The 23,221-nt window shown below is 44.5% G+C and overlaps 1 protein-coding gene across 2 annotated transcripts in view; it reads right to left on the reverse strand.

Annotated features, from left to right (window-relative positions):
* slc39a5 (solute carrier family 39 member 5) overlaps positions 1-23,221 on the reverse strand; it is a 52,104-nt gene that overhangs the window by 8,076 nt on the left and 20,807 nt on the right. The window contains exons 5-11 of one of the 2 annotated variants that reach the window (XM_059956304.1): positions 22,107-22,276; positions 21,036-21,200; positions 15,179-15,269; positions 13,880-14,158; positions 12,719-12,799; positions 11,852-12,042; positions 6,205-10,199 (exon numbers count right to left, since the gene is read on the reverse strand). In XM_059956304.1, the coding sequence (XP_059812287.1) occupies positions 10,047-10,199; positions 11,852-12,042; positions 12,719-12,799; positions 13,880-14,158; positions 15,179-15,269; positions 21,036-21,200; positions 22,107-22,276 (1,130 nt within the window). In that variant the 3' untranslated portion in view covers positions 6,205-10,046. Of the gene's footprint in view, positions 1-6,204; positions 10,200-11,851; positions 12,043-12,718; positions 12,800-13,879; positions 14,159-15,178; positions 15,270-21,035; positions 21,201-22,106; positions 22,277-23,221 lie in introns of those variants that run through there. The other variant, XM_059956305.1, reaches the window with a different exon arrangement.

Genomic DNA, 23,221 nt, shown 5'->3' on the forward strand with positions numbered 1-23,221 from the left:
TGGGAAAGTTACTGGATGGTATTCTGAGGGACCGGATATATATAAGTATTTGGATAGACAGGGACTGATTAGGGATAGTCAACATGGTTTTGTGTGTGGTTGGATTTACAAGGAGGTTACCTGGAAAGTTGATGAAGAAAAGATAGTGGATGTTGTCTACATGGACTTTGGCAAGGCCTTTGTCAAGTAGATTCAGTTACTTAGCATTCAGGATAAGGTAGTAAATTGGATTGGACATTGGTTTTGTTGGAGAAACCAGAGAGTGGTAGTAGATGGATGCCTCTCTGACTGGAGGCCTGTGACTAGTGGTGTGATGCAGGGATTGGGGTTTGGTCCATTGATATTTGTATTAACAATCTGGATGATAATGTGGTAAACTGGATCAGCAAATTTGCTGGTGGCACTGAGATGGGGTTTGTAGTGGACAGTGAGGAAGACTATCAAAGATTGCAGCAGGATCTGGACTAGCTGGGAAGATGGACTGAAAAATTGCACATGGAATTTAATACAGACAAGTGTGAGATGTTGCACTTTGGGAGGACAAGCTTGCATAGGACTTAGACAGTAAATGGTAATACACTGAGGCCACTGGGAGATCCTGCCTTTTGCAGTGGATGGACCAAAGTGGACTTCCAATCTATGTCAGATGTCACTGCACTGGGAGCACCAGATACAGTTCATGATCCTGAAAGACTCGCATGAAGTGTTGCTTCACCTGGGAGGGTTGCTTGGGGTCCTGAATAGTGATGGAGGAGGTGTAGGGGTAGGTATAGTACTTGTCATGCTTGAGGTGGTAAGTGCAAGGAGAGGGATCAGTGGGGAGTAACAAGTAAGTGGACAAGGGAGCCACATAGAGAGCGAACCATTTCCCCAGTATTCTGCTTTCAAGATCATAATGAGGTAGATTGAGGTCAAGAATCCAGCTTGTCGTACCTGGGAACCATTTAATAGTCTTATTACAGTGGGATGGAAGCTGTCCTTGAGCCTGAAAGATCCTCAGTACATCAGCAAGACTGAATCTGTGGGCATTCACCTTATCTCAGCCCCTCATGACTTTATACATCTTATAAGACCATAAAATACAGGTGAAGAATTAGGCTATTCAACCCACAGACTTGGCCTCCACTGCCCTCTGTTGCTACAAATCCCATGGATTCACCACAATCTGGCTGAATAAATTCCTCCTCATCTCAGTTCTAAAGGGACATTCTTTTATTCTGAGGCTGTGCCCTCAGATCTTACTGATTGAAACATCCCCTCCAAGTCACAGTCAACTCTTGGTCTTCCTATCTCCAAGGGATGAAGTCCTAATATGCCCAACCTCTTCCTACAATTTGATTCTTGGCCATATTCTTGTAAATCTCATCATGTTCCATGAGTGTGATGTCGGTGTGATCTAGCCCACAGCCATTTCTAACCCCTTCTCAATTGATCACTTACTTGAGCACTCTTGTATCCTGAACTAAGTCCTACCTTCACTGAAGAAATTGCAGCAGGTCAAGACAGTGGAGCCACCACCACCCTTGCCTGAAGTGCAGTTTTATTACGAGTGGACATCTTCAGTCTCACTCAAAGGCAATGTTATGCACTGTGGATAGTTGTGTTCTCATCTGTCTGGATAAAACCCTTAAGGATTGGTCAGAAGCCAGATTAGAAAGGAATTTTAGTTAGGCAGGAACCTGAGGGGCAACTCTTTCACCCAGAGGGCTAAATGTATATGGACAAGTTGCCGGAGAAAGTGGTCAAGGCAAGTGCATTGACAATATTTAAAAGATACTTGGACAGGTACATAGATAGGAAACGTCTAGGGGGCTATGGATAAAATGCAGGTAGATGGGGCTGGCTTAGATGGGAATCTTGGTGGGCATGGACCAGTTGGGCCAAAGGGCCTGTATCCATGCTGTGTGATTCTATGACATATTTCCTTTCATGTCTTAAAGCACTTTGCATTTTTGAAGCTTAAATGCTGTGGCAGAGATTTGCTAGGATGGAATGATGTTCTTGCAAACCAGACGTTAACTGTTTCATGGCACAGCTAATGAGGAACATCCGGGAGGGGAAAAGGTAAAATCCAGACCAGAGAGTGGGGGACCAAATGCATAACTTTTACCAGAGAGAATATAGTGGAATAAGTAATGAACTTTCACACTATGTCAGCCCGGCTACGAGTTTCAAAGAGAGTTGCACAGAAATTATCTTAAAAGCAATTGCTCTAGAGTGAGAATTGCAGCAAAAAGTTTTCTGTACAGCGAGATCACGTGAATAGGGATGAGATAATGACTGTATCACCCAAGGGAGTGATGCTGAGGGATAAATATTGCCCAGGAGACCAGGCAGATTTCCAATACTCTCCTGCTTTGGTCAATACCTCTTCAGTGAAGGCATTGGGGGTATCAGCACTCTGCACTGGATGCAGGATGTATGTGCTGAGAACAACGCACCCTTCCCATTTTTTTGTGGCCTCTTCTGATTGACTTGCCTGTGGTTTGAACTACTGCATATAAATGCAGAAGAAGGCTTTTGTCTGTGTTTAAACACATCAGCAGAATACACTGTGGTTGTTTTGTTAAGCTGAAGTTTTTGATTACAGTACTATAGCACAGTAATCCCACAATGTTGTGTCAAAATTTCAACCTACTCTAAGATCAATCCAACCATTCCCTCCTACATATTCCTCCATTTTTCTATCATCCATGTGCTAACCTAGAGCCTCTTAAATATCCTGAATGTATCTGCCTCTCCCACCACCCCTGGCTGGGCATTCCACGCATGCATTGTGTAAACAAAAAGACTTGCCTCTGACATCCTGCTGATACTTTTCTCCAATCAACGTATAGTTATGACCAGTCGTATCAGCAACTTCCAGCTTGAGGACAAGTCTCTGGCATCCACTATGCCTCTTTATTATAAAACCATAAAACATTACAGCACAAAAACAAGCCTTTTGGCCCTTCTTGTCTGTGCCGAACTAATTTTCTGCCTAGTCCCACTGACCTGCACCTGGACCATATCCCTCCATACACCTCTCATTCATGCACCTGTCCAAGTTTTTCTTAAATGTTAAAAGTGAGCCTGCATTTCTGGCAGCTCATTCCACACTCCCACCACACTCTGTGTGAAGATGACCCCCACTAATGTTCCCCTTAAACTTTTCCCCTTTCACCCTTAACCCATGACCTCTGTTTTTTTTTCTCCCCTAGCCTCAGTGGAAAAAGCCTGCTTGCATTCACTCTATCTATACCCATCATAATTTTATATACCTCTATTAAATCTCCCCCCATGCTTCTATGCAACAGGGAATAAAGTCCTAACCTATTCAACCTTTCTCTGTAACTCAGTTTCTCAAGTCCCAGCAAAATCCTTTTAAACCTTCTCTGCACTCTTTCAACCTTATTAATACCCTTCCTGTAATCTGGTGACCAAAACTGCACACAATACTCCAAATTCGGTCTCACCAATGTCTTATACAACCTCACCATAACATTCCAACTCTTATACTCAATACTTTGATTTATAAAGGCCAATGTACCAAAAGCTCTCTTTACTACCCTATCTACCTGTGATGCCACTTTTAGGGAATTTTGTATCTGTATTCCCAGATCCCTCTGTTATACTGCACTTCTCAGTGCCCTACCATTTACCTTGTATGTTCTACCTTGGTTTTTCCTTCCAAAGTGCAATACCTCACATTTGTCTGTATTAAACTCCATCTGCCATTTTTCACCCCATTTTCCAGCTGGTCCAAATCCCTCTGCAAACTTTGAAAACCTTCCTCACTGTCCACTACACCTCCAATCTTTGTATCATCAGCAAATTTGCTGATCAAATTTACCACATTATCATCCAGATCATTGATATAGATGACAAATAACCCAGCATTGATCCCTGTGGCACACCACTAGTCACAGGCCTCCACTCAGAGAAGCAATCCTCCACTGTCACTCTCTGACTTCTCCCATTGAGCCAATGTCTAATCCAATTTACTACCTCACCATGTATACCTAGTGACTGAACCTTCCTCACTAACCTCCCTTGCAGGACTTTGTCAAAGGCCTTACTGAAGTCCATGTAGATAACATCCACTGCCTTCCCTTCATCCATTATCTTAAAGACCTCCAAGTTACATTTTATCCACCTTCACTCCAAAGAGAAAAGCCTGAACTCTCTCTATAATTTTGTTCTATTTTCAATCATTTTGGAGCAGTCTCTTTCAAAATGATTGTGTGCAACTATATATGAACTGTTGAAACACAATGACATCATTGAAAGTTGTGCATCTGGTTGCCAGAGGCTGATTATCCTGTTATATCCACTTCTCTTTGGAGAATGAGTTTACAAGTCTGATTGTTCTGGACTTCACCTTTACTTTGCCAGGATTCCTCTGAAGCAGTGATATGAGGCAGCTGTGACCATAAGATCCACAGGAAAACTACACCACCACAGCAAATTACTGCAACTAACTTGCTCAATGGTGCATGTTAATATCAACGTCTGCTTCATCCTCAAAAGCTTACAGCAAATGCAGTGCTGTAGGGGAGGCAGAAGTTGATGGCAAGCATAGCATAGTCAAAGGAGAGGAACTGAGGAGCTTTAGTACAGGGCCAGGGTAGACGTAAGGGGCTGTGGTACGGGGGTGGGCAGTAACACGGGGGAGGGCAGTGACAAGGTCTTCATTCTGCATTGGACTCCGTCTTGCACACAGATTGAGCCTTTGCCATCCCCAGCGGAGTTGCAGAGATTGTCAGACTTGTGGAACCGACCATCAGTCCTCAACTTCCAGAGTTCTGCTTGAATTTTGTGCTTTGATCTTTGATGTCAACTGCAGCACACACTGAGAAATGTGGACCCTCGATGTCGAGGCTTCAAACCCCCATACCTAGTGATGTATTGAACTTTATGCACCTTGCCCACACAGAGTTCAATTTTGGAGTTTGCCGTCGACTCACCAATCTGAGATGGCGGGGGGTGGGGGGGCATCAGCCTTCAACGTCACCGGTTGGCCTGCCCATCACCCACTATCCATTGTCACACATCCACCTCAGTGGCCTGACCTTAACATCTTCATATCCCTGTCCTGAAAATAACTTGACCTCTAACTCCACTCTCTGTATCCAAAATCATCCCTGCAAAGCTAAAATCAACTAAAAAACAACTGAGTCTGGTTCTTGACCGAGACCACAGCTCAACGCCATCTTGACCAGATATCCAGGTTTTTGAGACAGGGCAGAGGTGTTTCACCAGGTTGATTCCAGAAATGATGAATTTGCCCATGAGAAGAGATTGAGTCACCTGGGACTGTACTCACTGGAAATCAGAAGAATGAGTGGAGATCTGATATAAACATCGAACTATAAAAGAGGATAGCTAAGATTGAGGCAGGGAAATTATTTGTACTGGTAAGTGTGACTAGGCAGATATAGCCTCAAGATTCGGGGGAATAGATTTAGGATGGAGATGAGGAAAAATGGGTTTCCCAGAGAGTAGTCAATCTGTGGAATTCTCTGCCCAGGGAAGCAGTAGAGACTAACCTCATTAAATATATTTAAGACACAGTTAGATAGATTTTTGTAGAGATGGTTAATTAATAGTTATGGGGAAAAGACAGGGTGGTGAAGCTGATCTTACTGAATCATGTCAGATCAGCATTGATCCTATTGAACGGAGGAGCAGACTTGACAGGCCAGATGGCCAACTCTTGCTCCTGTTACTGATGTTCTTGCATGTAGAATATAGTGCAATAGCTATAGAGAAATTGCAGTGCAGGCATACAATAAGGTCCAAGATCATAACAAGGCACTGTAATTGTGAGATCAAGTGTCCATCTCATGGCAGAGCTGGTACAATAATAGGAAGGTTTTGAAGGATGTGGGCCAAACACAGACAATGGGACTAGCTCAGGAGAACAATTTGTTCAGTATGATTCGTTGGGCCAAAGTGCCTCTTTCTGGGCTGTATAACTCTATAACACACACACACTATATCCATCCTCGGGGTTCCTCATGGAAGTGGTTAGACAGCTGTGAACCCAGACCACAAGGAAGAGAAGGATAACCATCAGAGAGGGAGGTGTCAATATTCACCAGGTGGGTTTAGAGCTGGACACAGCCCGAACTGCTTACCAAAGCATCCACATCAAACTGAGTGGCAGATAGCAAAATACCGGCAAAGCAAAAATAAGAATCAAATCAAGTTTAAATGTTATTATTGGGAATCATACACATTAAACAGCAGATCAAATTTCTTTGGAGAGCATATCAATCAGTTGAACACAAGATCATTGATTAATAATTTTTTTTGTAATTTCTTACACATCTATCCAAGCATGTTACAATAAGAGGAACAAAAGTGATATTATGAATAATTGTGTACCACATCCCTTTGAATTTGCACTTAATATCACAGTGAGATACACTGATCACAGAGTGTATCAGAGAGTTACAGTGTTGGGTGTGTCAGTGTTACAGTGTGGGGTGTATCAGTGAGGGATGTCGGGTGTGTAGGTGTTACAGGTAGGAGTGTAGGGTGTCAGTGGGGTGTGCAGGGTGTACCAGTGCGGATTGGGTACAGTGTTGGAAGCTGATAAGGGAATTGTTTCAAACTACAGTCCTTCCTTTGGTGGAGAATTTTGGATAGTTCACCTGCGCGCCACAGTTCCTGAAGAGACGTTGGATTGCATAGCAGGAGAGAAAGTTCAAAAGAAGTGATTTGGGAAAGCGTGAACACATTCTGTGTGCCACAGTTCCCAAGGAGGCACTGGATTGTGCATAATTAAGTCATTGTGTGAGTGGGCCAGTGTTAGAGGGGGGAGTCCAGGCCTTGGTGAATAGAGGTGAAGGCCAAAGGAAGATTATTTTTGTTTACTTTTTCTTTCATTATTGCACAGATAGAGCATAAGGAGTGCCAGGCAGGATAGCTGAATGCTGCTCTTGTGGGATTTGGGAAGGCCTCTGACGACTATACCTGCAAGAAGTGCATCTATCTGCAGCTTCTAACAGACTGTGTTAAGGAATTGGAGCTCGGGCTGGATAAACTCCAGATTGGGAGACTGAGTGGTTGATAGATAGAGAAGTATTTACCCCAGTGTGCAGGACACAGGTAACTGGGTGACCATCAAGAGGGGCAAAGGGGATAGGCAGCCAGTACAGAGTACCTCTGTGGCCATTCCCCTCAACAACAGGTTTACTGGTGTGGGGAGGGGATGACCTAGCAGAGGAAAGCCACAGCAGTCAGGTTTCAAGCACTGTCTGGCTCTGTGGCTCAGAAGGGAAGGAGGGAGAAGAGATGAGCTGTAGTGACAGGGGATTCATTGGTTATGGGAACAGCCAGGAGGTTCTGTGGATGAGAACGAGATTCCCGGATGGTATATTGCCTCTCAGGTGCCAAGGTCTGAGACATCTCAGACTGTTTACGGCATTCTTAAGTGGGAGGGTGAGCAGCCAGAGGTCGTGGTCCATGTCGGTACCAATGACAGAGGTAAGAAAGGTGACGAGATTCTGTAAAGTGAATTCAGGGTGTTAAGGACTAACTTAAAGGACAGGACCTCCAGGGTTGTGATCTCAGAATTGCCACGAGCTTGGCCAAAAATAGGAAGATCATACAGTTTAGCACATAACTAAGGAGATGGTGAGGGAGGGAGGGCTTCAGATTGTGGAATGGTTGTGGGGAAAGATGTTGTTAAGCCTTCATTCAAAGTTGGGAATCAAAAGGTTAAGCATGGTAGGACTGAAATTCTCAGCTGTCTATGTTTCAAGGCAAGGAGTATTGTAGGAAAGGCAGATGAGCTTAGGACATGGGTCGGAATTATGATATTGTAGCCATTAGTGAGACTTGGTTTCAGGAGGGACAGGACTGACAGCTCAATATTCCGGGGTTTCGTTGTTTTAGATGTGATAGAGTGGGACAGATTAAAGAGGGAAGGATGGCATTACTAGTCAAGACAGACTGGATAGCTCATCTACTGAGGCTTTATGGGTTTGACTGAAGAATAAGAAAGGTATGACCACGTTAATGGGATTATATTATAGGCCACCCAACAGTCCATGGGATTTTGAGGAGCAAATTTGTTGAGAGATCACAGACTGTTGCAAGAAACATAAGGGTGTGGTAGTAGGTGATTTTAACTTCGCACATATTGACTGGGATTCCCATACTGCAAAAGGACTAGATGGGAAAGAGTTTGTCAAATGTGTTCAGGAAAGTTTCCTTAATCAGTACATAAAAGTCCCAACTAGAAAGAGTGCGATACGAGATCTGTTAGGGAATGAGACAGGGCAGGTGACAGAAGTTTGTGTAGGGGAACACTTTGCATCTAGTGATCATAATGCCATTAGTTTCAGGGTAATTATGGAAAAGGATAGGTCTAGTCCATGGGTTGAGATTGTAAATTGGAGGAAAAACAATTTGATGGTATCAAAAAGGATCTGGCAAGTGTGGATTGGGATAGTTTGCTTTCTGGCACAGGTGTACCTAGTAGGTGGGAGACCTTCAAGAGTGAAATTTAGAGAATACTGTACATAGTTTGTATGTGCCTGTCAGAGTAAAAGGCAAGGATGACAGGTTTAGGAAACAACCTTGTTTTTGAAGATATATTGAGGCCCTGGTTAAGAAAAAGGTGGTACAGACAGGAAGGAACAAATGAGGTACTTGAGGAGTAAAGGAATTGCAAGAGGACACATAATAAGGGCTAAAAGAAGACAGGTTGCTCTAGCAGACAAGGTGAAGGAGAATCTCAAGACCTTCTACAGATATATCAAGAGCAAAAGGATTGTAAGGCACAAAATTGGCTCTCTGAAAAATTAGTGTGGTTACTATTCATGCCGAAAGAGATAGGGGAGATCTTAAATGGATTTTTTGCATCTGTATTTACTCATGAAATGGACACAAAGACTGTAGAACTGAGGCAAAGCAGCAGTGAGGTCATGGACCTCATATAGATTACACAGGAGGAGGAGTTTGCTGTCTTGAGGCAAATTAGCTGGATAAATCCCCAGGACCTGACGAGATGGACTTGCATGGTGAGCGGTAGGGCACTGAGGAGTGTGGTAGAACAGAGGGACCTGGGAATACAGATCAATAATTCTTTGAAGGTGGCATCACAGGTAGATAGGGTCATAAAGAAAGCTTTTAGCAAATTGATTTTCATATATCAAAGGATGCAGTACAAGAGTTCGGATGCTATGTTCAAGTTGTATAAGATGTTGGTGAGGTCTAATTTGGAGTATTGGTCTATTGGAGTATTGCAATTTTGGTCACCTATCTTTAGGAAAGATATAAATAAGATTGAAAGAATGTGGAGAACATTTACAAGGATGTTGTCAGGACTTGAGGATCTGTGTTTATAAGGGAAGTTTGAATAGGTTAGGACTTTACTCCCTAGAACATAAGAGAATGAGGGGAGATTTGACAGAAGAATACAGAATTATGAAGGGTATAGATAGGCTTTTTCCACTGAGATTGGGTGAGACTACAACTACAGGTCATGGGTTAAGGGTGAAAGGTAAAATGTTTAAGGGGAACATGAGGGGGAATTTCATCACTGAGAGGGTGTGAGAGTGTGGAACAAGCTGCCAGCACAAGTGGTACATCTAGGTTGTGATTTTAACATTTAAGAGAAATTTGGATGGATGCATGGATGGGAGGGATATGGAGGGCTATGGTCCAAGTCTGGGTTGATGGACTAGGCAGATTACCAGTTTGGCATGGACTAGATGGGCCATAGGATCTGTTTCTGTGCTATACCTCATGTGTGAATGTTTCAAGAAATCCAGAAGAGACCGTAGTGGGTGTTAGTATTTTTTGATCCTGTATTACAATTCCTCAGTCATTATCAGGGGCAGACCTTCCCATGTCCACACCAAGGTTTTGGAGTAACAACAACTCAACAGAGGGTATGCTGCATCTTTGAAACAAGTACTGCTGGAGTTTAGCTGGAGAAACATGAAAATCTGTCCAAAGTATATAGCTGCGATACTCTACTTGTAAGAAACAGCTCGAAGACATTCTGTTTGTTTTTGAACCTCATTTCCATGCCTGTTGACTGTAAACTATTAAGAACCGATGTTGATGAGAAGTCGGTCCTCAAACAAAGCAATGCACAGCATGACTCCAGCTCCCAGCAGGAAGCCCAGGTTCTGTCTGACAAAATGTGTGAGATAACTGTATTGTCTTGTGTTCGATTGTCCATGCAGTATTTCAGGAAGCTGAAAGAAAGATGGAGTGATCATCAGCAGAGCTGCAATCTACACCCCACGGGGGTCACAAAGGAACAGGAGGGAGTCACAAACTATGGGGAGCAAAATCGGGCAATTTGGCCTATCAAGTCTACTCTGCCACTCAGTCATGGCTGACTGGAATGTGTCACCATAAACGGGATTTGAACCTGTGTGGGGAGTCCCCACTGGATTTTGAGCACAACACACTAATCACTGGGCCACATTGACAGACTCAACAGGCCATCCAATCAAAACTGCCCCCAAACAGGTCGTCGGCCTGAAACGTTCATTCAGTTTCTCCCCCTCATGGAGGCTGGTTGACCTGTTGAGCATTCCCTGCCATCCTTGTATTTGTTCTGGATTTCTAGCATCTGCAGTAGTATCCATGCACAGGCAGTCCTGGGTTATGCAAGGATTTTGCTGCTGAGGACTGCCTGTAAACTGATATCTCTGCAAGTCTACCACCCTTCCACCTATCGCCTCCCAGCCCCTGACATCATCCCCATTCTCCATCTACCTATCACCCTACTCCATCACCTGGATCCACCTCTTACTTCCAAACTCCTGACATCATTCTCATTCTTCACTCCTCTCTTATCTGCCTATTGCACCTCACCTGGATCGATCCATCACCTCATAGCTCCTGACATTATTCCAACTCTATCCCCTCCCTTATCTGCCTATGATTCTCCACGTGCATCACCTGGATCCACCTATCACCTTCCCTCCATCTTTTAATACCGGCTACCTCCATCTACTCTTTCAGTCCAAATGAAGGGTTTTGGCCCGAAACGTCAACTGGCCATTTCCCTCCACAGTTGCTGTATTCCATGCCTGATCATTTTGTCAACCCCATTCTCCTGCCTTCTCCTTATAACCCCTCACCAGTCAAGGACCTATCAATCTCTGCCTTAAATACACCATTCAGTACTGATGCACCATCAATAACTTTGAGACGTGGTTTAAGGTAGGCTTTTATTGGCTGGAAGAAAGTACAAGCAGCAAGTGACCATCACACAACATCCTGGAGACTGAGGAAGGGTCTGTGGCTCCAATCGTCTTTATACCGGGGTCTGTGGGAGGAGCCACAGGAGCAGTCAGCCGGGGGGGGGGGGGGGGGCGTGTCCAGACAGGTATATGTAGTTCACCACAAGTACATTATTATTACTAACTTGAAAAATGCTTTAAAGATGTATGGGAGAATTTGTGAAAGTTCAGGTTTCCATAAGTCAGGCCATTCATAACCCAGGGTGCACCTTATTACACATTCACTAATGAGGCCAAACTATCCTGAGGCACCTCAGAGGAGTGTTTCAAACAAACTTCAGCATTTAGACACCTAGGACAAAAGACCAAAGGAGCCGACCCCTCTGCTAGTCTCAAGGATCTTGATCTGAAACATGGACTGTTCATTTCCCTCATGAAACACAGCTTGACCCACTATGTTGCTCCAGCAGTTACTGGTCAGTTACTGCACTGTCTGTGGGAGCTTGCTGTATTTACTCATCCAATAACAGTGACAACTCCTCAAAAGTTCTTCCATTCCTTTGGTTTCAAGGATCTAGATGGCATTGCTTAAACAGAAAGTTGTACTTTTACATTCCCCGTAGATATTTTAGTTAGAAAGGAGAGTGACTCACCATGTCAACCAAAGCAACATAAAGGAACATCCCTGCGGTGCTTGCGAAGATCCAGGGGGTTACATTGTCTGTGTACTGTCCAGCAGCAATTCCAAGCACCATGCCCAAGTAACTGAGGACAGCAGATACCAGGTTAAATTTCACTGCCTGTCTCATTTTAACCCCTGCCTTCATTAACACAGCAAAGTCACCTGCAATAGACAAACAGGTTCAACAGTGGATGGAGGGGAACTTCCACAGAAATCTAAACAGTCTATTTGTCTTTAACCATTTGTCAGAAACATAACAGTACTACTGTATAAAACTTTGGTTAGGTCACATTTGGAATGTTGTGTGCAGTTTTGGTCACCCCATTACAAGAAAAAGGTGTGGGGGCTTTGGAGAGGGTGCAGAAGAGATTCACCAGGATGCTGCCAGGATTAGAGGGCATGAGCTAGAAGGAGAGGTTGGACAAACTTGAGTTGTTTTCTCTGGAGCAGCGAAGGCTGAGAGGAGACCTGAGAGAGGTTTATAAGATTATGAGAAGCACAGATAAAGTAGACAGATTCTTTTCCCAGGGACAAAATGTCTAATACTAGAAGCCACAGCTCTCATAATCTTATAAAGCAGGAAGATTATGAACATCTTTGCCAACAGGAGAAACATCCAAACTTTTAGATTGGAGTAATGGAGGAAGGTACTGCATTTATGGAAAGAGGTTAAACAAGTTGTGACATTTTTCATTGGCGTGTAGGAGAATGAGGGAGATGGACAGAAAAAGGCAAAGGATGGAGAACAGGCAAAGATGGGTGTGCACAGCCAGACAGCAGGGCAAAGGAAGAAGGGATATCAATATTTCACGAGAGCCACCCACAGACATCAACTCACCCAGCTCATGGGGTAGTTCATGGCAGAACACAGCAATGGTGGTACTGAATCCGCCTGGAATTCCTGTGGAAAATGCTGCCCCTGTTGGTGAGAATGAATCAAGTTAACGTTGCTGATACTCCTAGTCAGCACCTTGCCTCCTCACTGGAAGGAGTGCAAGGGAGACTAATGAGGATGCTGCCAGGCTTTGAGGAGGCCGGGATTTTATTTCTTGGAGCGTAGGAGGCTGAGGAGTGACCTTACAGAGGTGTATAAAATCAGAGATGGGCCACAAACAGTCCTTTGTCCTCCCAGGGTAGGGGGAAATAAAAACTGGAAGACTTATGTTTAGGGTGAGGGGAAAGATTTAATAGGATGGTCCATATATGGAACAAGCAGCCAGAGGAAGTAGATGAGGCAGGTATGTTAACAATAGTTAAAAGACACTGGGACAACTACATATATTTATTTATTAGAAATACAGCACAGTAAAAGGCCCTACTGGCCAATTACACCCATGTGATCAATTAACCTACTAAACCGAATGCCTTTAGAATGTGGGACAAAACCCACGTAGTCATGGGGTGAACATACAAACACCTTACAGACAGCACCAGAATTGAACCCAGGTTGCTGGTACTGCAATAGTGTTATTGCCAATTGCTATGCTAGCATAGGCCCCAATGAATTGGAAGGGTGCAGACAGATACAGCCTCTTTCAGTGCTGTGTGACTCTATGATAAATACAAGGATAGGAAAGATTTAAAGGGATATGGGCCAAACATGGGCAAATGGGAATCTTGGCTGGCATGGATCAGTTGGGCTCTTTCCATGCTGTATTACTTTATGACTATTTTAGTACCTAAATTACCAGCAACTGCTCTCATCATCTCAGAAGAGTAGGTGTTAGAAAGTAAAGAAGTACAGTTACCTGTTGATGGGTATCACAAAGAGTCAGTTGGTGTGACCCACACTTGGTGCTGATGGGTGTCAGTGTTGCAATGTAAGAGGGACAGTGCTGGGTAAAGTACTGAGGGTGAGTGGCAGTGTCAGAGTGACACCCTCTCACAGGAGAAGTACTTTTATTACCTTGTTCATGTCTGTTTTTTCTTGGGGCACAGCCTTACATAAGCATTGTGAATCACAAGGTTTCCTAGCTCCCACCAGAGCTTCATCACTTACCAATCGCCAGTCCGTCAGTGAAGTTGTGCATGCCATCTCCCATCATCACCATCCAAGCAATATCCACTATGCCAGAGCTCCGTAGGCCTTCCAGATGATGGGAATGTCCGTGCTCATGTTCCCGCTCAGGTTCCAGCTCCTCTGATCCCCATGTTTCAGCCGAAGGATCGTCAGAGAGCTCACTGCAGGGCTCTTTGTCGATTTTACTGGTAGGTTGGTGAGTGAAGGGTCCACTGGATGCATTTTCCACCTGATCCAGTTCAGTTCTTTTGCAAGACTCTGAATATTCAAAGTCACTTAATGAATCTTTCAGTTAGTATAAGTTCAACTATACCACAAGGGCAGCTTACACACATGACAAACCAGCACACCCCACCCCCAACTCTGAACCAAATGAACAAGTAGGCAACCAGCTTGCCAGGTATTAAGATAAATTTAAATCTGAAACTGTATGAATTTTATCATCCAAAGGCTATCAGGGGATATAGAGTTTAGCCATGTGACTGGTAAAGCATGATTAAGGTGGTGAACATCCTCCTCCAGTTCCTCGGGCCTTGTGCAGTTTAAAAGAAAAGATTTTTAAGAATAGCTTTATTTGTCACATGTACATCAAAAGTTACAAAGAAATGTGTCTTTGTGCCAACAATCAACACCCAGTCTGCTGGAGGGGCTCAGTGTGAGGTGGGGGAGGAACTGTCAATATTGGGTCAAGAACCTGCCTCTGGACTGAGAGTGGAGAGGGAAGATAGCTAGCAAAAAGCAGAGAGGGGTTGTCGTGGGACAGGGGCCTGATGTGATTGGTGGAATAGAGAGGGGAGCAGAAACCTACTTGTCATCTCTGACTCCCCTTGTCCATCAATTATGTCAGACCCCTATCCCAGCACTGCTCCTCTCCTCTTTACACCAGCCATCTCCCTTCTGCAGCCTACATCCCGATACAGGGTCTTGACCCGAAGCATTGACAGTTTCTCTCTCCCTCGTTCCTTCAGAAGACTGGGTGTTGCTCCCAAGATAATCAGGGAGGTTTCCACCCCTGAGGAGGGCCCCCTCTCATCCTTCTGCCTTCTCCCACAAAGGTGTCCCCATCCATGTGGCCGCCAGCTTTGATCTTCAGCCTGTGTCCTGCGGCTTTAATGGGTGGACAGCCTCCTGACAGATCTCCTTCATCCAGGTTGGTCCATGAGCTCTGGCTAGGCTTGCAGGACAATTAATCCCTTTCTTCTTGTGTGGGGAGGTACCTCTACCCCCTTCCCCAAACAATAGTGCCCAGTAGAAGCCAAAGTCTGCGAGCCTAATTACCTTGGGCAGGTCTTAAGCAACGAAGTTCAATGTTGGTTGGAACGTCCATCTCGAGGCCAGCCTGTTCCTTCTGCCGCCCTTTGCCTGGTGGCTGAGGGATGGAAAGATTAAGTTGATATAAAATGGAAAGATAGCAGAGTCTGATTACAATTGGCACTGCTGCCAATCTGCGATCAGTTCCAGTCTCATATACAACATAGAACATAGAGCAGTACAGCACAGGACAGGTCCTTCACCTCACAATGTTGTAATTCAGCCCCTCAGAATCAGAATCAGGTTTAATATCACTGGCATATGCTGTGAAAGTTGTTGTTTTGAGGCAGCAGTGCACTGCAATATATAATTATTTTAAAACTATAAATTACGTCAAGAAGTATATGTATAAAATTAAGTTTAAAAAGCAGTGCAAAAAGAGGAAAAAGTAGTGAAGTCGTGTTCATGGGTTCAATGTCCATTCAGAAATCTGGTGGTGGAGGGGAAGAAGCTGTTCCTGAATCATTGAGTGCATGTCTTCATGCTCCTGTACCTCCTCCTTGATGGTAGCAATGAGAAGAGGGCGTGTCCTTTGTGATGTGGGTTAATGATGGAAGCCACCTTTTGACGGTGTGCTGGATGCTGGGAAGGCTAGTGCCCATGATGTAACTGGCTGAGTTTACAAGTTTCTGCAGCTGTTTCTGATCCTGTGCAGTGGCCCCTCCACAGAACGCTTTCCACAGTACACCTGTAGGTCTTTGTGAGTGCTGTTGGTGACCTCTCCTCAAACTCCTAATGAAGTATAGCTGCTGTCTCTTTGTAAATGCAATTACTTTGTAATTGCATCAAGATGTTGGGCCCAGGATAGATCGTCAGAGATGTTGACACCCAGGAACTTGAAACTGCTCACCCTTTCCACTATGTGTTCCTTCAACTCTTCCTGAAGTCCACAATCAATTGCTTGGTCTTACTGACAGTGAGTGCAAGGTTGTTGCTGTGACACTAATTAAACTAATCCCTTCTGCCTACGCAAAGTTCACATCACATCCTTCCATTTTCTGCACATTCATGTGCTTATCTGCTAAACACCTCTCTCGTATCTGCCTCCATCACCATTCCTGGCAGCACATTCCAGATACCCACCTCTCACTGTGTGTGTGTGGGGGGAAGGGGTGAACTTGCCTTGCACATCTCCTTTGAATTTACCCCTCTAAACCTAAATTTATGTCCTCTAGTACTAGACATTTTGACCCTGGGGTAAAGATACCAGTTGTTTGCTCCGTCTAAGCTTCTCATAATCTTAAGCACCTCAACCAGATCTCCCCTCAGCCTCCGCTGCTCCAGAGAAAACAGCCCAAGTTTGTCCAGCCTCTCCTTGTAGCTCACGCTCTCTAATCCAGGCAGCATCCTGGTGAGTCTCTTAAGCATTCTCTGCAAAGCCTCAACATCCTTCCAATAATGGGTGACTGAAATTGAATATGATGCTCTAAATGTAGCCTAAATAGAGTTTTATAAAGCTGCAACATAACTTCTTGGCTCTTGAGCTCTGCCTCAACTAATAAGGGCAAGAATGTTGTATGCTGCAGGAGGTGATCTCCCAGGTCCCTTCCAAGTGTGAGCAGCTAGACTTTTAGGTTGGAGAAAGGAGGGGGTAATATATCCAAATATTGGTTCCATGATGAGCTGAAGGGCTTGCATTGTGCTGGCAATATTGTTCTATGTATCCAGTCTATCATTAGTGCTACTTTAAAAATTCTATCATTAGCTGGCACCCAAATAATCCCTCCTCACTGCCAGGGTTCTGACCTGACCAAGAGCCCCAACCCTCATAGCACTGACCTCACCATGACTACAGGCACCAGGAGAGTGGAGAAGCATGGAGTAGGCAACTGTTTATGTTGGATTACAAAGTGGACCGAGCGCAGGAGCCGAAGCAGAACCAGACCTTGCTGATATTTATACTCTGTTTAAATAACTCTAGTAGCTCACAAGATTAAATAACAACACCTAGATAACAGTACAGTGCTGGACAGGGCATTCACCCTATAATGTGATGCCAATTTGTACTAAATGTCCTCCTGGGTATCATCTACAGTACATCCCTCCATTCCTTTCATATATCAAACTCCACCTCACTGCCTGATTCCACTGCCGCCTTGGTAACACATCCAGGTACCTACCACTCTCTACTTAAAAAAAACAAACTGTCAAATTTCCTGATTCCACTCCCACCCCTGGTGACCTAATCCAGGTCCCGACCACTCCCTACTTAAAAAAAAATTGCCCTTCCCATCTAACCTTAAAAGCATTTCCATCTGGTGTTTGCGATTTCTACCTTGTGGAAAAGATTCTGTCTGACTACTCGATCTATGCCTCACATAATTTTAAATTTTCCCCTCAGCTTTTGCATCTCCAGAGAAAATAACCTCTCCTTATCGCTCACGCCCTCTAATCCAGGCCAAATCCCAGTGAACCTCTTCTGCACGCTCTCCAAAGCCTCCATGTCCTAAAAATACCTCTTTAAAAGGCATTTGGACAGTAATGTGAATTGGAAAGGTAAGAGGAATATGGGCTGAGTTAGTTGGGCTGAAGGACTTGTTTCCATGTTGTAGTATCCATGTCATTTCAGTTGCTAAGATAACCAAGATTAGTACTTTTGCAACTGGCTAATTTTCTTTCTGTTTCGTTAGCTTTAGATGCTTTAAACTATGTTGAAAATCTTGTTGGCTTCTGAGCAGAAGGAAGAAAGGCAGCTGTTCAGCTACTTCCCAATATTACCATAGAAGAGAAAAGAAACAAATTCCTAAAAACTGTCAGAGGGAAGGACACCAAGACTAACAGATGGCCAGTTGGCTAGATAATGGAGTACAGTAAGTGCGATAACGTGGAGCACAGAATCAGAACTGGGTTTGTTATCACCGTTTTGTATGATGTGAAATGTGTTGTTTTGTGGCATCCTTTCTTTCAACAGCAAGCAAAAACCTAAAAATCAGTAGGTAGTGTTGTAGGTATTGAAGATGGTTATCAGAATTTAAGTGGGCCCTTGACCAGCTGGGTAAGTGGGCTAAGAAATGGCAACTGAAGTTTAATTTGGTTAAGAGCAAGGTGTTGCATTTTGGGATGATAAACCAGAGTTGGACCTTCATGGTGAATAGTAGGTCCCCAGGGAGTGTTATAGAACAGAAGAATCGAGGAATACAGGCATATGATTCTCTGAAAGTGGAGTCACAGACAGACAGGGTGGTGAAGGAGACGTTTGGCATGTTGGCTTTCCTCATTCAGGGCATTGAATCCAGAAGTTGGCTGTTACATTGCAGTTGTTCAAGATATTATAACACTGAACAGTACAACACAGGCCCTTTGGCCCACAAAGTTATGCCAACCTACAGTATATAAACCTACTCTGTGATCAATCTAACACCTTGCCCATTACCCTCCATTTTTCTTGCATCTATTAACTGTTTCTAATGTATCAGCCTCAACCACCATTCCCAGCAGTGCACTCTAGACATTTGGTGCTCTCTGTGTTTATATTAAAAAAAAACTACCTCTGACATGTCCCCTAAAACTTTCCTCCACTCACCTTAAATCAGTATTCTCTAGTAATAGCCATTGCTGCCCTGGGAAAAGGGCATGGACTATCCACTCTATCTATGCCTTTTATACACATCTATCAAGTTGCCCCTCATCCTCCTTTGCTCCAAAGAGACTAGCACTAGCTCACTCAACCTTTCCACATAAGTCATTAGTGTGGACACATCTAGAGTATTGTATTTAGGTTTGGTCACCTGGAGGAAAGATGGCATTAAGCTGGAAAAAGTGCAGAGAAAAATAATGAGCTGCCAGGAATTAAGGATCTGAATTATGGAAATAGGTTGAGCAGTTTGGAACTTTGCTCATTTGTTTAGGAATATGAAGGAATAGAATCACGGGGGAGAATGTGCACAGTCTTTTTACCCAGTTTGGCAATCAAGAACTAGAGGATAAATGCTTATGGTGAGAGGGGAAGAAAGTAAATAAGAACCTTTTCACCCAGAGAGTGGCCAATATATAGAACAAGCTGCCACAAGAAGTGGTTGAGGCAGGTACATTTAAAAGACACTTGGATAAGTACATAGACAGGAAAGGTTTAGTAAGTTGCAGTAAATAAATAGTGCAAAAGGAGGAATAATGAGGTAGTGTTCATGGGTTCGTGGACCATTCAGAAATCTGATGGCAGAGGGGAAGAAGCTGTTCCTAAAATATTCAGTGTGGGCATTCAGGCTCCTGTAGCATTTCCCCAGCAATAGTAATGAGAAGAGGGCATGTCCTGGACAGTGAGGGTCCCTGTTGATGGATGCCACCTTCTTGAGGTACGACCTCTTGAGGATGTCCTCGATGTTGGGGAGGTTTGTGCCTGTGATGGAGCTGACTGGGTCTACAACCCTCTGCAGTCTCTTGCAATCCTCTGCATTGGAGACTCCACACCAGACGGTGATGCACCCAGTCAGAATGCTCTCCATCATACTTCTAGAGAAATGAAGTACAGCCACTGGCATGCTCTCTTAGTGAGTGTATCAATGGGCCGGGCCCAGGATAGATCCTCTGAGAAGTTGATGCATCCACAGATGCTTTCCCAGGCAGAAAGTCACTGATCAGAATTTTCACTCCAGGCACTTTGTCCTCTTGTAGTACCACAACTAGAGATGTCCCATGGAGATAATCTGAACCTGGGTCTGCACCTCTGTGGCACAAGGAGGAGTTTCACTAATGCCGAGAGCAAAAGGTATAGAGTTTTACTAAAGCAATGAGCTATTTTTTCCTTTTTAAAATATATTCATAGAGCAATAGACATGGATACAGGCTCTTTGACACGAGTCGATTTTCTGTGTGCGTGCAAGCCTTTCGTTGAACCACACATGTGGAGGGATAGGTTAGTAGATTTGCTGATAACACAAAGGTTGGGTGTGTTGTGGATAGTGTGGAACACTGTCAGAGGTTACAGCGGGATATTGATAGTATGCAAAACTGGGCTGAGAAGTGGAAGATGGAGTTCAACCCAGATAAGTGTGAGGTGGTTCATTTTGGTAGGTCAAATATGATGGCAGAATATCGTATTAATGGTAAAACTCTTGGCAGTGTGGAGGATCAGAGGGATCTTGGGGTCCGAGTCCATAGGACACTCAAAGCAGCTGCGCCGGTTGACTCTGTGGTTAAAAAAGCATATGGTGTATTGGCCTTCATCAAATGTGGGATTGAGTTTAGGAGCAGAGAGGTAATGTTGCAGCTATATAGGACCCTGGTCAGACCCCACTGTGCTCAGTTCTGGTCGCCTCACTACAGGAAGGATGTGTAAACCACAGAAAGGGTGCAGAGGAGATTTACAAGGATGTTGCCTGGATTGGGGAGCATGCCTTATGAGAATAGGTTGAGTGAACGGCCTTTTCTCCTTGGAGTTGGGGAGGATGAGAGGTGACCTGATAGAGGTGTGTAAGATGATGACAGGCATTGACTGTGTGGATAGTCAGAGGCTTTTTCCCAGGGCTGAAATGGCTAGCACAAGAGGGCACTGTTTTAAGGTGCTTAGAAGTAGGTAGAGGAGATGTCAGGGGTAAGTTTTTTTCTGCAGAAAGTGGTGAGTGTGTGGAATGGGCTGCCGGCGACAGTGGTGGAAGCAGATACAATAGGGTCTTTTAAGAGACTCCTGGATATGTATGTTGAGCTCAGAAAAACAGAGGTCTATGGGTAACCCTAGGTAATTTCTAAGGCAAGGACATGATCGGCATAGCATTGTGGGCCGAAGGGCTTGTATTGTGCTGTAGGTTTTCTATGTTTCTACACGCTTGTGAAGTGTTTGCAATATGTCAGGTAGAATTTCTCCTAGCCTGGTTATTTTGCCACTTACCTTCACCCGTCTGCTGCAGTTCCTGGACAAACGCAGGAGGCTCTCAATGAGGAAGAGAAGGTAGATGCCCCCCAATGCAGAGAGACCTTTCCAGAGAGAGTCCTTACCATCCAGGAGTGGGTGGCTGTCTGCGTTATGCGAGCCCTTGTGCCTGTGATCCTGAGCCTGAACAGAAAGACAAGGGAGGGACAGGTCTTCACACTTGGCTCGAGTGGCAACACTCAGCTCCTTTGCATTACCAATACAGACCTTGAAGGGCTACACAATGATTGCCCTCCTCCTCTTTAGCTCCTTTTGAGGACACATAGTTATCACGTCACAGGCCCTTCAAGTCCATCCACCCATTTACACTCATCCTACACCTATTGCATTTTATTCTCTCACTATCCCATACCTCACCTACACACCAGAGCAATTTCCAGTGGCCAATTAAGCCACAAACATCTGCTCCCCACCCGTTAGAAGGAAGACCTTCTTCTGGTTGAACAAGATACTTGGGAGTACTGTACTCAGTTCTGGTCGCCCTGCTATGGGAAATATGCCGTTAAACTGGAAGGAGTGCAGACGAGATTTACAAAGATGTGGATGGGACTCGAGAAACTGAGTTACAGAGAGAGGTTGGCTAGGTTGGGATTTTATTCACTGGATCACAAGAGATTGAGTGGTGATCTTATAGAGGAGCATAAAACCATGAGGGCACAAATAGGGAGGGTGAATGTGCACAGACTTTTCGCCAGGATTAGGGAATCAAGAACTAAAGAGTACCGGTTTAAGGTGAGAGGGGAGAGTGAATAGGAACTTGAGAGGCAACTTTTTCACCCAGAGGGAGGTCAGTGTTTGGAAACAGTATATTGCCAGAGGAAGTAGTTGAGGCAGATACATTAACAACAGTTAAAAGATACATGGATAGGAAAGGATTGGGAGGGATATGGGACTGGCTGAGGTGGAGTTTTGTTTGGTTGTAGGACCTGAGAAACAGAATGTCTTCCTCTATCCCTGTGTCATGGGTTGAAGGGGGCTGCATGTCTTCCACCCAGGATGAATGAATCACAGCCAGTCAGTCATACTTACATGAGGTATCAGGTGAAGCAGAGCATCTGCAGAGAGTGTGCCAACTGCCAGCGCCACCAGGAAGGGGAGGAGTGCTTTGTAGAAGGAGTGGCTGAGAAAGGGAATAATAGCAATGGCCACAAGTGACATCAGGCTGATCAGAGTAATGGCAACAAAGCCCCAGAGCCACACTGTAAGAAGGGGGAAAACAGAAGTCAACACCTTTCAAACTACACCAACTGCATTGCTAAGTTGCTGAGACTCGAAGGACTGAGCTACGGAGAGAGGTTGAGCAGGTTGGGACTCTATTCACTAGAGTGTAGGAGACTGAGGGGGTGACCTCACAGAGGTGTATAAAATCACAAGGGGCATCGATAGGGTGAATATGCACAGTCTTTATCCTCAAGGTTAGGGCATCAGAAACTTGAGGGCACTAGATTTAAGGTGAGAGCAGAGAGATTTAATAGGAACCTGAGGGGCAACTTTTCACCCAGAAGATGGTGGATGTATGGAAGTGATTGCGCAAGGTACATTAACAACGTTAAAAGGCACATGGACAAGTACATGGATAGGAAAAGTCTAGAGGGCCAAATACAGGCAAACAGGAACAGATGGGAATGTGTTATGCTTGTACCGGAGTAAGAGGGGCATGGGTCCTGCACACACACAAACTGAGCCTCGCTTAGGGACAGCCTCCCTGTACTGTCCTTTCTCTCTAACTGTAACTCTTCATTCTCTACTCTGTTATGTGGTGAAATGATCTGTATGGAAGACAAGTTTTTCACTGTACCTCTACAATTGTGACAATGATAAACTAATTTACTAAAGTACTTGAATGGGAAATGCATAACAACAGTATGTAAAGGTGTGGACACTAAGTATTTTTGGGAACATTTGTTGAAGACGACACTGGTTTAATCTCCTGGTGTGGTCCTGGGTTTGTGCTTCACACCAGTTTGTTTTCTCTGAGCCCTCAAAAGTTCATTTGAGGGCAGGATTACACGACAGTGTCTGGTAAAATGTGAACACAAGTGGGTACACAAATCCAGGTCTTTTCTCCTGCTCAGGGGTATGTGAGATTTCTAAGCTCAACTACACCTGAGGAATCAATTACACATTTAAGGGGAGCTGGTCAC

This window comes from Hypanus sabinus, chromosome X1 (assembly GCF_030144855.1).
Source record: "Hypanus sabinus isolate sHypSab1 chromosome X1, sHypSab1.hap1, whole genome shotgun sequence".
NCBI lineage: Eukaryota > Metazoa > Chordata > Chondrichthyes > Myliobatiformes > Dasyatidae > Hypanus > Hypanus sabinus.